The sequence below is a fragment of the Periophthalmus magnuspinnatus genome, chromosome 6 (assembly GCF_009829125.3).
Source record: "Periophthalmus magnuspinnatus isolate fPerMag1 chromosome 6, fPerMag1.2.pri, whole genome shotgun sequence".
NCBI classification, from domain to species: Eukaryota; Metazoa; Chordata; class Actinopteri; order Gobiiformes; family Gobiidae; genus Periophthalmus; species Periophthalmus magnuspinnatus.
In genome coordinates this window covers 1,391,070-1,406,009 of record NC_047131.1, presented here as the reverse complement: position 1 = coordinate 1,406,009, position 14,940 = coordinate 1,391,070, and the positions used below count along the sequence as shown (strand labels likewise).

Genomic DNA, 14,940 nt, shown 5'->3' with positions numbered 1-14,940 from the left:
ATGTTCTAATGATTCCTCATCACAAACACCTTCACTAGAATCATGTGGGTGATTTCAATCCTTGAATTGTCAATCTCTACTAAACTAAAGGTAAAAGTAGCTGTTAACGTGAAAACCACTTCATGACATCACAAAGTGGAACAGAGCATTTTGAGCTTTAGAGATGTGGACTAACTAATTATAAAGTGTTACTCAAACATGTGTGAATGAAACAAAACACAACTCCAGGTCTGTTTTTGAGGAGGTAACAGCATTAGAACATGGATTAAAGCTACGAGAGTCAATTTTGTGTAATATAGGGCCTTGAAGTGTGTTGTTTCAGTCCCTCATGGCTCCTCCTGACCGGCCCGTGGGACTGTCCTGTTACATAGATCAATGCTCTGGACTCCTCCCTGTGGCCGTCCCAATGTGGCCCTGCATCGAGTATAGAACAGCTCACCTCCTCGTGCAGTGGCACAGCGGCACAGTGATAGAAGTGGGTAGTGTGTGTGTGTGTGTGTGTGTGGACTGGACTAAACCCCTGAAGAGAGATTCAGGTGTTATCTGTCTGATGAAGCAGAGCATCATCCATCTCTGCTGTCCTCTGCTCCACTCACAGTCAGACCAGTGCTGGGAAAACATCTGCACTGGCAACAAGCGGAGAGAGACACGTTTGTGGGTTTAGTTCATAGACTGTATATATAAATGGACATAGCTAACCTGCTAGCAGATGATTCCAATAGGAAGTGATCATGGACACACTTCCAGCTCCATCAACTCTGGCTCCAATTCACTTTACACTGAAATACTGTGTCCCCTCTCTCTGTAACTGCTGCTGTCAGACTCGTCATTTTAGTCTTAAATGTTCGTATTAACCCTCTACATGATCCTGGGGTTATTATTTCACTATTGTGTCTGTAAATCAAGATATGAACATGAGTAAAAGACAAAATCAGGCGCCTTCTTTCCCCGAGGTCGCTCCTGCTAATGTTAGCAACAGGTTTGATTGGCAGTGTTCCTAAGCATTAACTCATTGCTAAACCAGCGGTGCGGGTGGGAAGGGCCATTACCTTCAACAGCCTGGCTCTAGATTGGCTCTTTTGTTGCTATGATACTCGCGGTCGGAACTGGGCTCTGGCTTTGATGAGCTTCATTTGGAGCTGAACGCTGTGGGTGATGTCACACTCACTCAGTCCATTTCTTTATACAGTCTGTGATTTATTTAGCTGATGAGAGAGTATGAAGCTGTTACCAATTACAGCTGAGCTTAGAGCACCTTTGAAAAATAGCATTTTTTTCTGACAAATACTGCAACTGATTTGTTTTGCAATAAAATTCTAAAAAGCAAGAATCTGAATCCAACATTTGAGAGGACTGAGATATTGTTAAAGGTATTACGCAAAACTGAGTTGTGTTTTGTTTCATTCACACATGTTTGAGTAACACTTTATTATTAGTCTGTCTACATCTCCAAAGCTCAAAATGCTCTGTTCCACACTGTGATGTCATGAAGTGGTAGTTTTCAAGTTAACAGCTCCTTTTACCTTTAGTTCTGTAGAGATTGGCAATTCCAGGACTGAAATGATCTAAATGATTCTAGTGAAGGTGTGTGGAGTTTAAAAACACTTCCTGTATTATCTCATGACATCATGAGGTGGCACAGAGTGTTTACAGTTTGAGAGAAGAACTCAGCCTAAATATTCAGGGTTTGTGTGTTAAACATGTGTGAATGAAACAAAACACAGCTCCAGGTCTGTTTGTGATGAGGAAACATTATAACAGAGATTTTTTTTTTTTTAAATAGCATAATATGGCCCTTTGATAGTGACGTAACAATAACCGACATTTCCATCACTTAATGACATCACAGTGGAACAGAGCTATGGAGATGTAGACAGACTAATAACAAAGAGTTACTCCAACATGTGTGAATGAAACAAAACACAACTCCAGGTCTGTTTTTGATGAAGTAACATTAGAACATGGTTTAAAGCTCACAAGAGTCAATTTTGTGTAATTAAGGAGCTTTAACTAAAGAACTGAATAACTTATGTGCATCTGTAGCAATTGTCTGTGTCTTGTCTCATAAAACATTTACACTGTGGAAACTCTCCTTGGTCAGCCTTCTATCACGAGCCTCTCCAACTCCATCAGCTCATCCAAAATTCATGACTTACTTTTATACGTTTGGAAACGACTAAATAACAGTGTGGAGCTGTTTTCACTTGGACCATTCCACAGCTCCAGCCTCAGCTCAAGCTTCAGCTCCAGCCTCAGCTCAAGCTTCAACTCCAGCCTCAGCTTCAGCCTCAGTTCCAGCCTCAGCTTCAGCCTCATCTTCAGCCTCAGCTTCAGCTCCAGCCGCAGCTTCAGCCTCAGCTCCTGCCTCAGCTCAAGCTTCAGCTCCAGCCTCAGCTCAAGCTTCAGCTCCAGCCTCAGCTCAAGCTTCAGCTCCAGCCTCAGCTCAAGCTTCAACTCCAGCCTCATCTTCAGCCTCAGCTCCTGCCTCAGCTTCAGCTCCAGCCTCAGCTTCAGCTCCAGCCTCAGCTCCTGCCTCAGCTCAAGCTTCAGATCCAGCCTCAGCTCAAGCTTCAGCTCCAGCCTCAGCTCAAGCTTCAGCTCCAGCCTCAGCTCAAGCTTCAGCTCCAGCCTCAGCTCAAGCTTCAACTCCAGCCTCAGCTCAAGCTTCAACTCCAGTCTCAGGTTCAGCCTCAGTTCCAGCCTCAGGTTCAGCCTCAGCTCCAGCCTCAGCTTCAGCTCCAGCCTCAGTTTAAGCCTCAGCTCAAGCTTCAACTCCAGCCTCAGCTTCAGCCTCAGCCTCAGCTCCTGCCTCAGCTCCAGCCTCAGCTTCAGCCTCAGTTCCAGCCTCAGCTTCAGCCTCAGCTCCTGCCTCAGTTCCAGCCTCAGCTTCAGCCTCAGCTCCAGCCTCAGCTTCAGCCTCAGCTCCTGCCTCAATTCCAGCCTCAGCTTCAGCCTCAGCTTCAAAATCAGTTTAAGCCTCAGCTCCAGCCTCAGTTTAATCCTCAGCTCCAGCCTCAGTTCTAGCCTCAGCTTCAGCCTCAGCTCCTGCCTCAGTTCCAGCCTCAGCTTCAGCCTCAGCTCCAGCCTCAGCCTCAGCTTCAACCTCAGATTAAGCCTCAGATCCAGCCTTAGCCTCAGATTAAGCCTCAGATCCAGCCTCAGCTTCAGCCTCAGTTTCAACCTCAGCTTCAGCCTCAGATTAAGCCTCAGCTTCAGCCTCAGCTCCAGCCTCAGCTTCAGCCTCAGTTTCAACCTCAGATTAAGCCTCAGATTCAGCCTCAGCTCCAGTCCCAGTTTCAGCCTCAGCACCAGTCTCAGCTTCAGCCTCAGCCCCAGCCTCAGCCCCAGCTCCAGCCCCAGCCCCAGCTCCAGCCCCAGCTCCAGCCCCAGCTCCAGCCCCAGCTCCAGCCCCAGCTCCAGCCCCAGCTCCAGCCCCAGCTCCAGCGGCCCTCCCCTGCTGCAGCTCACCAGAGGACCACCAGAGAGCCCTGACAGGTATAATTTAATTAAGCACAAATACATGTGAACTGCAGAGAAGAGTGTGGACGTCCTCAAAGCCCCAAAGTCAAAATAACAAGAGCACATTCTTGTAATTAATCTATCGGACAAGGTTTTCTCAAGCCGTGGGCATCTCCACAACTGGGAATTCTGCTGCGGAGGAGCCGGCATGGAAAATAAAGCAAAGATATTCCAGAAAAGGAGGACAAGTGTTTCCATGGATACCTGTTGAACCTGGTCTGTTGATGTTTAAAGGGCCTGTATTACACAAAATGGACTCTTGTGAGATTTAAGCAGTGGTGTGTGAAGTCAAAAGTTTTGTTTGTGAAGTAAAAGCACAAATATAGAGATAAAAAGTTAAAAGTAAAAGTAGAGATATCATGTGAAAAATGTACTTAAGCAAAAGTATTTAAGTACTCGTTTAAAAATGTACTTTAAGAGTAAAAAGCAAAAGTATCTCACACACATAGTTGTACATTTGTTAAAGTGGAAATGTAGAGATATTGATTAAAAGTGATTTATATTTTGGTCACAGAAACAACATGAATCAATTTCTTTATTTTTCTTATACATTTTCTGTATTTATTTTTGTTTTGCTCAAAGCCGAAGCTTGAACTCGAAAACTTTAGTCAGGATGTTTCCACGAACATGGTAAAAATAATCCCTCAAATCAAAGTTTTTACTTTTCAGTCCAGTTCAAAAATGTAGAGGAGTAGAAAGTACAGACACTGCTCTCAAATGTACTGAAGTAAAAGTAAAAGTAAAGTACAAATACCTAAAAGTTCAATTTAAAGGTGCTTGTTTCCATGGGGATGTGATTGTTTTGCCTAGAATGTTCCAGTGTTTGATAAAACATATTCATCTCCATGGAAACAAGCAGGTGGTGCCACCAGGCCAAGTTACAGGTCAGATCTGTGGGTAATCGAGTACACAGTAACACCAAATATTCCTCCATGAATTTTATCAATAAAACATGTGTAAATGAAAACCACCAAATAAACAAGTTTAAAGTCATGCTATGTAACTTTAGCAACGCAACACCATCCCCCTCACCTCACTTTACTTTTACTTTTTTACGTTACACCACAGGATTATATCCATGTTCTGATGCTGTTCTCTCCTCAGAAACAGACCCGGAGATGTGTTTTGTTTCATTCACATCTTTGACATAGGCCTGTCATCAGAACACATTTTGAAGCAGGTTATATGGTTACAGAGAAGTACTGAGATAAATGATAATATTGAAAGTACTTAATACAAAAACAATAATGCAAAGTAATCCCAGTGAACCATTTTGAAAGCAACTCTCATTAAAAGGCCTTAGCTGCAGCACAGAAATAAAAGAATGAAGCAGTAATTAGCCACAGAAGTCTTTTATTCTATCGTCTCCAGCTCAGATCTATCATATTACAACTAAAATATCAAAAATCTCCCAATTTTTACAGAGAAAATGTGCACATGATAAATACTGATCCTCAAAACATAGGCTTAGTTTGAGTAACCCTTTATTAGTCTGTCTACATCTCAAAGCTCAAACGCTACATCTACTTGGTACCTTTAGTTCAGTAGAGATTTGCAAATTCCAGGGCTGAAATCATTCAAATGATTCTAGTGAAGGTGTGTAGAATTTAAAAACACAGTGGAGCACTTCCTGTATCACCACATGATGACATCATAATGTGGAACACAGTACTTTCAGTTTGAGAGAAGAAATCAACCTAAATATACAGGGTTTGTGTGTTAAACGTGTGTGAACGAAACAAAACACAACTCCAGGTCTGTTTCTGATGAAGAAACAACATTAGAATAGAGATTAGAAAATAGTGTAATATGAGCCCTTTAAAGTGACGGCTGAGAGTTTGAAAGGCACTTTGTCCAATTAGAAAGATGCCTCCTGAGATGCCTCCTGAGATGCCTCCTGAGATGGCACCAAATCCAGAAGAGCAGGAGATAGAAGCACACACCTGCTTAACTCCACATCACAAGGACTAAAACCTAGGCCTGGAACAATTACTTTTAGGGGGCCAATATTTATTATTTATCAAGTGTACAGTTTAGTAGTTGAAAAGTTTAGGTTATATCTTTTGCAATTTGGTCAGACTTTGAAAGAACAACTTGAACTATATTTTGGTGGTCTTGTTTATGTTCACAGTGTTTTTCCAAAAATAGAATAGTCATAATTCAATATAATGAAGCCATTACCTCTGCACTGACTGGACCAAACAAAGACTTCAGCCTCTCACCGAGTCAACACTTCCAACTGCACAACAACAACACAGTCTTTACAACAAGTATTAAAACAAATGGACAACATTTTCTTTTTTTAAGTCTTGGGAATAAAAATAATATGTTGTGTTAAAATTTTTGTTTGTATGTCACAAAAAAAAGAAAGAAAAAAAAGTGGACTAAGTGAGTGTGACGTCATGCACAGAGTTCAGCTTCAGTCAAATGAAGCTCAGCGATGTTAGCAGTTTGCAGAGCTGAGTTCTATATTACGGATTCTAACCAAGTGTCATAGCAACCAAAGAGCCAATCCAGAGCGAGGCCACACCACTGATTTGGCAGAGAGCGGGAACTTAGCAACACTGTCAATCAAACGTGCTTTGTTAACGCTAATGGGAGTGACCTTGTGGAAAGAAGGCGCCTGATTTGTCTGTTATTAATGTTCATATCTTGATTTACAGACACAATAGTGAAATAAAAGCCCCAGGATCATGTGGAGCAGGTTAATACGAACATTTAAGACCAAAATGACGAGTCTGACAGCAGCAGTTACAGAGAGAGAGGACACAATTTTTCAATAGAAAGTGAATTGGAGCCAGAGACGATGGAGCCGGAAGAACATCCATGATCACTTCCTGTTTGGAACAGGCTAGCAGGTTAGCTATGTCCATTTATGTGTGTGTTCGTGCATGTGTAAATATTTTGTTTTAATATGATACAAATACAAAAGAAGAAATAATTTAATTAAATTACTGAAAGCAAAATCAACAAAAAAACAACAACGGCAGCTCTGAGCCGACAGCCGCCATCACGAGCGGCGTTCAAACAGATCTAGATGCGACTGTGTTTGAGAGGAACACTACAGAGACGCACATAATGAACAGGACTTGATCTGTGTCATTGTGGAGCTGCTGTGTTATTGTTGTTGTTGTTTCAAGACTTTTCAAAAGATCTTCCATGAGTTGAGCGCTCCTTATGCTCATCAGATATATTGAAAATAATAAACCTATGTAGAAAAAGCCAAACACAACTCAAAACACTGGAGCAAAGCAGCTAAATCAGGCCTGTTCTTCAAACTATTCTGTTCAGATCTTTATCCATGTTCTAGTTGTTTCCTCTCACCATTTACTCACCCAAAGTTGTATTTGGAGTGATTCATGTCTGAGTAATCTTTAATCGACTATTTTCAAGATGCCAAGTCGTTTAAAATGTATAAACTGTAATAATGATCCATGAGTGTCAGAGATGAGAACCATAGAGACACAAGCACAATAGCACTGATTTAAAAAGAAGTCGGACCCTGTTTTTCTTATCTACATATGACTTAGTTTGGCGCCTCGTTGCCTGAACAGCCTTCAGTTTGTGGAACAGTGCTGTCAATCACGAGCCATTGTACACATTTACATTCAGGAAACAGGGCGCCAGGTTTGTCAAAAGCAGCTGTCATTAGCAAAAGTCAATTGTTTAAATAAAACTAGAGAGATAAGTGGAAGTTTATTTTTAAAATGGCAACGGGACTAAAAATATCTTCAGATTTCAGAATTTAATGACTCAAATGCAAGAGACATGTATGTGATGGTGATTTTTTGGAGAGCGTAGAGAGTATCGTCCCCGTCTCCGTGGCTCTGGTGAAGACGGCGGGCTTACGGAGCGGAGTGGAGCTAACGCGATTAAAGGCACTGTACCTGCAGGGCCCTGATTCCCATCTCTGCCTTTTTATTTGTGCTGTTAGGCTGAGCAGGTTACTCCCTTACAAATACTCAAGATCATTTCATAAAATTAATAACAATTTAAATAAAAAATAAAATAAATAAATAAATACATAAATAATAATAATAATAATAATAATAATAATAATAATAATAATAATAATAATAATAATAATAATAATAATAATAATAATAATAATAAATAAATAAGTCTGAAAAAGTCAAAAGTCTGAAATCTCACTAAAGGCAATATCAGAACCAGGGTTATGAGCAGTGGTGGAAGATGTACTCCATTTTGTTACTTAAGTAAAAGTACAGATACAGGCAACAACAAATACTTAAGTAAAAGTGCAAGCAAAATGCAAACTTAACAAAGACATAACAAGGTTGGAGTTAATGCAGCAACGCATCAGGAAAACAGTGATTCCACCAAAATTTGCAAACATTAAAATGATTTCGCAACAACGAAAAATAATCTATTTGTGAATGTGATTCCATTTCAAAATCCGTTTCAGTTCCGAGAGCATATTTTAAACAAACAAACTTTAGGAGCCTGAACATTTGAACTGATTTGACCTGCTGAACTAATACAAAACACACCTGCACTCCAGATCATGTTTGCAGGGAGTTTCACTGCTGAGATCTAGTGATAGGACTCTCGGCTCTATTATGGGATCTGAATCTTTTGGAATCTTTCATTTCAAAGAGCCGTTCAAAAGACTAGCTCTTTTACTATGTATTTATATGTCAGGGGCCGATGTGAGACCTCATTTTATCTATAAACTGATCACAGAGAGAAACGACCGAGGCTCACAGGTGTTTAAAATGTTTCAAACTGAGAGTGGAGAGAGTTTACCCTTTGGAATTATGAACAATCGAAAAAAAAAACAACTTAGCAATACTAATAATAATTTCAAAAAACGGTTACTATGATTTCAAATATGTTTATTCTGTGCTCAAATCTCTCTCTCGTGCCGCCTGCTCTGCTCCTGTTCTGATTTTTGTGTTAGTTCAGCGTTAATCTTGACAAAAATGCATATGAATTAGAAAGAAAAAGATTTGATTCTTTTAAAAATTAGAACCGGTTCCATTCGTTCACGTTAAGGAACCGTTCAAAAGAGCCAAACTTCACATCACTACTGAGATCACAACATGAATCGATCTGATATCTGAGCCGTCAGTATCGATGCAGAACTTAGCGGAAACTCCAGTCAAAGTTTGGGTCTTATATGTGGGTCTTTGAAACGTAGGGGGCGCTGGCTGCAGTTGTGTCACACCTCCAGACACTGAGAGCCGTCTCCCGAGGCTCGTTCTGTCATGTGCCGGGGTCAGTCTGTCCCATATTAAAATTAGACGCCTTTAACTGCCTCCAACGGGGCATCTGGAGTATTACTGGTATTAATATTCACATTTTTGTGCTCACTTCTGTGGATGGGACTCAGATCTGAGCCGAGAATCACCTCCAGAGACAGAGACGGGAGCCAGACCCAGTTAAACCGCTGGTGACAGGAGCCGCGAGAGCACAACTTCACTCTGGCTCCAACATTTTGCAAACTTTTATATTTAAGTTAAAAAAACACATAACATAAATAAGATATATTAAACACTTGTGATGTGACGTTGGCGAACGGCTCTTTTGAACGGCTCCTTAATGTGAACTGTTAGAATCGGATTTCATTTTTTAAAAGTGAACCAACTCTTTTTCGTACTAGTTTTTATGGATTTTTACGCTGATTAACACTGAGCCAATACAAAAAACAGCACAGAAGCAGTTTTATTATTATTATTATTATTAGTAGTAGTTTCCTCTCAGTTTGAACCATTTTAAACGCATCTGAGTCTCGTCGTTTCCCTCTGTGATCAGTTTTTAGTTAAAATGACTTCTCACATTGGCTTCTGTCACGTAAATAAATAGTAAAAGAGCCAGTTTTTTGAACCGCTCTTTGAAATTAACGGATCCAAAAGAGTCGGATCCCCTGAAAGAGCCGAAAGTCCCATCAGTATTAAACCGGGGTCTGTGTGATCTGCTGCAGCAAAAGACTATTTCTGAATAAATATATTTCTCCATTTGCATTTCGTAATCAAATGTATGGAGTGATTTCAAGGCCTGTGTGCAGTTACAGTTCCACTTTTGTTTTTGTTTGTTTGATCAAATCGTTTTAATTTGAATACATCATTGTAAAGGCATCAGCACAGACCTGTGTTCTACATCACACACGTCATAAAAACTATGATGAAACATAAACTTCAGAGCTGCTGCTTCTGCCACAGCTTCACTGGACATTTACTCATCCAGCTGGATCCTGTAGAACTGAAATGAGCCCGTCCATTGTGAAATAACTGTGTGCAAACATTTACAGAGGCCCCTCACACATAAGAGAGTGTGTGTAATATGTGACAGTGAGTCTGAGGAGCCGATGAGCAGGACACACTTCAGAGTTTTACTGCAGGGACCCGGCGCCTGTTTGAGATATGAAAAATATTTGTTATAAGAAGCTGATTGGAACAAGACTCAGGCGCTGATAAAAACAGATGTGAGTTTCTGTCTGGTCCCTACAAAAGTTGCACTTCATATTTTTGTTACGCTATAATTTCAATTTTATTTTGAGTAGGGAATGTTTGGATTTTTGTCGAATATCTTTATTGCAAAAGAAATGTCAAAGCAAATGATTCTAAACTGTTTTAAATACGTAGCAGGAGAATGAAGATTTAAAATAATTTTAAGCTTCAAATATAAATCTCACTCAGACAAACACAGCACTAAAGTAAACTACAGCAGCACACACATACACACACATACACACACATACACTTAAGATGCAACAATAAACAATAATATCGTTTATCGTGATAAAAATGGTAGACAATTATTGTTCGTGGAACAGTTTATATAATTGTGAAAATCGCCAACAAGATAATCGCTATTACATCACCAGAATGTGCAGAAAAAAGGAGGAGAGTCGACAGGGGGACAAAGGGGTCTGTTGTCCTGGGGTTTAGGGGCCCTGAATTGGACTTTCTTCCTATTAATTTGTATTAGAGGGGGGCCCATGTGAGACTTCTTGCCCCGGGCCCCTGCTCATCCAGAATATTCTCCTCTAGATCGTAGTTGTTTTCACTGATGACAAACACTATAACAGTTCTTTAAACATGGAACTTAGTCATAATGTTAAAATTATAATTATTCATATCAGTAAGATTTAAACTGTCAGCAACTTTAATCATTATCATGATATAATCGTTAATCAACATGATTTTGGCCATAATAATCGTGACACCAAATGTCAATATCATCCCATGCCTAACACACACACAGACACACAAACACACACACACACTCACGCATACACAGACCGTGGCCTCAAACAGGAGGAACCACAGCTCTGAGGCTTATGACATAACACAACATTTACACTGTAAAAACAGATATTTGTATGAATAATTAAGTTGAGCCACACTGCCCACTGTGACACCAGGGCATCTGATATAAAGCTGCCACACTTAGCTTGAGAAAGGACTGAGAGTGACTGAAAATAAAAACACAACCAAAATCATATCAAGAATGAAACTGTGTTTCTGCCTCACATTTCAGAAAGTCTCAAAATACATTTACATCCACAGCAGCAGCTCTGCGCTCAAACACACGGCTGCTAATAATGAGGTAACACTACAGGTTTAACATTATAATCTATATATAATCAGCATCATCTATATTTACAATCTATATGGACCTGTGTATTTGTGACATAATAAAATGTCATAATCTTGTAATAACTGTCTCGATCATTTAGGACAGTTTTGATTCAGGTGTTTTCATAGAAGACTTTTATTTTTATTTCAAACTGATATTAAAAATAAAACAGCACAACACGATCAGTCTGACGCACACTCAGATCTGCAAATCCCAGGACCGTTTTCCACCATCTTTACAAACATGTGTATTTACTTGTATTTACACAGATCGATACTGCAGTGAGTCCTGCCGTTTCCTCTCGTTTAACACATGACATCACGATGAACCAAAACAGCCAGAGCTGTTCTTATTCCGAGCTAAACGAGCCGATGTCGTCAGGAAGAGGAAGACAAACGCTTTGAACGCGAAACACTGAGCCAATGTTGTGATGAGGAGCAGCGTCTGTGGTTCAGCTGCTCAGAGCATCACCTTACATAAGCGCCGTCCCATTAATATTCATTGTTTAAATTTGCTACGCTGGCTCCAAGTCTCTATGAAGACATCAGCCTCCTCTGGTCTGACCAGATCCACGGCCTTCAGGGCACTGGCCGGTCCTGTTTCTGCTGAAGTGAGCCGATATTAGCAGTCAGGGTTGAACGCAAAGAACTGCACACTCCAGAGAAAGAAAAAGAAGGGATTTCACAACAAGCCAACAGCTACACGGGTTCATTTACAGGGTCTCCATACTGTCTGTTTACAATTCTAAAATATAATTACAAAGGCAGTTGATAAGGTAGATTCATTTGATTTGTTCTATTGTTCTCAGTGGTTATAAATGTTTTTAATCACAGTGCATTTCTTTAGTTCATCCTGTTGATTAAATAGGCGTCGTTTTGAATGAAACCTTAAGAAATGGCTTCTCCTCGAGAGAAGTCACAGTGTGTTTCATGGGATCTATGGGGATGTGTTAAAGATATCGAGTATGGAACAAAGATACGGAACATTACTGAACTAAAACAAAAGATACAGAGGAGATTGAACCATTGATGAGGCTCTGCTACAGCGAAACAGCGAGAAATCCAGTCCCGTCTCAATGTGCTTCATGACACTAATGGAGCCCATATAGAGGTGTGTTAAATGAGGCAAAACACTTTGGACACCACTGAGGACAATAGAACAAGTCTGATTAATATATCTGATCAACTGCATTTGTAACAATGTTTTAAAATTACAAAGAGACTTTATGGACACGCTGTATATTTGATTATATTAATACAACATATATTTGAGACCTATTTGATTTTTAAAGCCACATTTCGTCACATTCATTTGAGTAAGCTGCTGTACTCTTTAACGCATTGTAAATCTGCAGTCTGGTTTAACACGTGTCTTCTGATTTCTATTTTCAAGGTTTATGAGGGCGTTGTGTTGACGTTTTCCTGACCCAAACACAAGACTCTGCTCCTCTGTTGTGTCCGACTCTATAAACTGGAGCCTGCAGTGAAAAGTTTGCACAGCGGCGCTTGTCCTGAGCGTTTTTTTCTCTCTTTCAGCATTTCAAGCATTACATAACACGGCCATTCCTCTTTTCCTGCCTTTTCCTCTTTCTCTTCCCAGACGCGCTTTAATCCCGTGTACAGGGTGGGGTGAATATGGGTCAGCAGGTTAGGAGTCTCTCAAATTCACACTCGTGAACAGAGAGATCAATCCACGAAGCCTCCCCTGTCTATACCTGTGTTTGGCCCGCTGTTATGTAAGAGCGCGCGGGCCGTGCCAACACTCGGCCTCGCGGTCTCCTTTCAGACATTTCCAGCGGCTGTGCGCGCGCGGAGCCTTCTCTGACCGCGCTCACCCGACTGGACTGAGCCTGGACCACACTGACAACTCCAAAAAAAAAAAAAAAAAAAAGATCTAATGGCCATTTCTGCTCCGAGTTGCGCGTCTGTGTTTGTGGCTAAACCTGTTACATAACCAGCTTACATTCCACATTCAAGATATCACAGTCTAAATATACCCACGCGCGCACGGCAGGAGGGACGGGGACGCGCGTCATAACCAATAGTGTAGGAAATGCTTGGACACGTTATGCGTTGTCTGTCTGGCTGCTTCTGTGTCTCGTTTGGTCCAAGTGTGAGTGAAAAGACAGTTGCAGAAAGCTCTATGCTGAAGTTCCAGCGAGACACTGAGGGGGTGTGGTTAAACACTGTACTGTACAACATGGACGGGACGACAGCACATACACATGGAAAAGCACCCAGACGCACTCAGTGACCACAAGGACATCACCGTGTGGCATTCAAGTGCCCGCCGTGCTGCGTTCACGGCGGGTAACAGAAGCACTGCTGCGATGCCATATGAAACAAACGTGTTGTGCTCGCGTCTTCCTTTATAAGGATGCGCGCGGCATTAGATCAAATCAAATGTCGAGCAGTGAGTGCGCAGAGAGTGTCTGAGAAGCAGAGGAAGACACGTCTCCTCCCGCTCCTCCCGTCTGCCCCCAAACCCCGAGACCGATCGATAAAGTAGTGCGTAAACTTCTGACACTTTGACACCGGGAGCAAACGGCTGAACGTGCACAAGGCAAGGTCCGCGTGCGTTTGAAGTTGGATTGATTTGTGAATTCACCCAGTGACAGCAGCTTATTATGAGCCCGTATCAGTCCCCTCTGATTTGAGCTGTGTGTAAACACACTGTAACACGGACACTCATCACATATGCGTAAAACCCACTGTCATGATTCATGTACGAGACGAGCCCGTGGATCTGAGCACGGCGCTGAGGAGGCACGGGGAAGCGGATCGTTTCGTTTGAAGTTTCTGGGAGAAAATGCTCCGCTATTGTCAGTTATTTTGACACGTAAAAAGCCAATCCAGCGGCGCTTACCTCTGTTGGTGCTGGAGCAGGTCTGCCTTCGAACCGGTGCCGGATGGTCCGCTTTCCGGAGCGTCTCGAGGTTTGCCGGGGTTTCCCTGAGCGGGGTAGCCGGCTCGGAGGCGCCGTTGCTCGGGTCGCTCGCAGGATCTGGTGGGGACTCCATGTTGAATCTTTCGGCTTGAATCTTCGCTTAAAGCGCCAAGACTTTGAGCTATTTTCTACACAAAGCGCGCGCTCCAAACACTGCCTCTTGCTATCTAAATTAAACTAGAAGTAAGAAATGAGAAATGCGAGTGTCTGGAGGTGGGTGTGTATGTCTGATTGTCCACTGGCAGCGCTAGTGAGAGCCCCACTCCACACAAGTGAAGAGGGAGAGGTTGTCAATAGTCGAAGAATAGATAGAGGCCTGATAGTAATCCATGCTGATCGACTGTGAGGCTTTGACTGTGCAGCGCGAGCTCGCTGTCATTATGCAATCTGGTTAAACAGTTCAGTACCTCTGGATATTGTCTACTGACGTGTGGGAGCATTATATAACAGCCCGCAGACTGGCTTTTGCTGTAAACTGTGGCGGACTGACCAAATGGCCCAGATGCGTCCTATGACACGCAGTTGCATCATGCGCACGGTCCCAACTTTAATTCTGTTTGGAGCCTGATTGGAGCCATTATTTCTAAAATATCCTGTGCATGTTGTGTTCATTAGAAGGTAAACAGTGTAAACATGAGGAGGTGCTGAAGCAGCGCGCGTGTGTGCGAGCCCGCGCTGCTGCAGACACTTGTGTGTCTCTGAAGTTGGACAGTCCCTCGGTGGAATCGGCACCCATCAGTTTGGTGCACGCTTTGTGCATGTGACAAGCGGCCGCCGCAAAGCCCCGCCCCCTCGGCGTGGCACGTGGACTTTGACACGGTCCTGCCCGCCTCCTGGTTCACAGACACTTCTATATCCAGTGTGTGGTTCAGA

General features: G+C 42.1%; 1 protein-coding gene across 1 annotated transcript in view; it reads right to left on the bottom strand.

Annotated features, from left to right (window-relative positions):
- roraa (RAR-related orphan receptor A, paralog a) overlaps positions 1–14,298 on the bottom strand; it is a 245,173-nt gene extending 230,875 nt beyond the window's left edge. Inside the window, exon 1 of the mRNA XM_033967473.2 lies at positions 13,987–14,298. Coding sequence (XP_033823364.1) covers positions 13,987–14,140 — 154 coding nt within the window. The 5' untranslated portion in view covers positions 14,141–14,298. The remainder of the gene's footprint in view (positions 1–13,986) is intronic.
- Between the last annotated feature and the right edge of the window lie 642 nt (positions 14,299–14,940).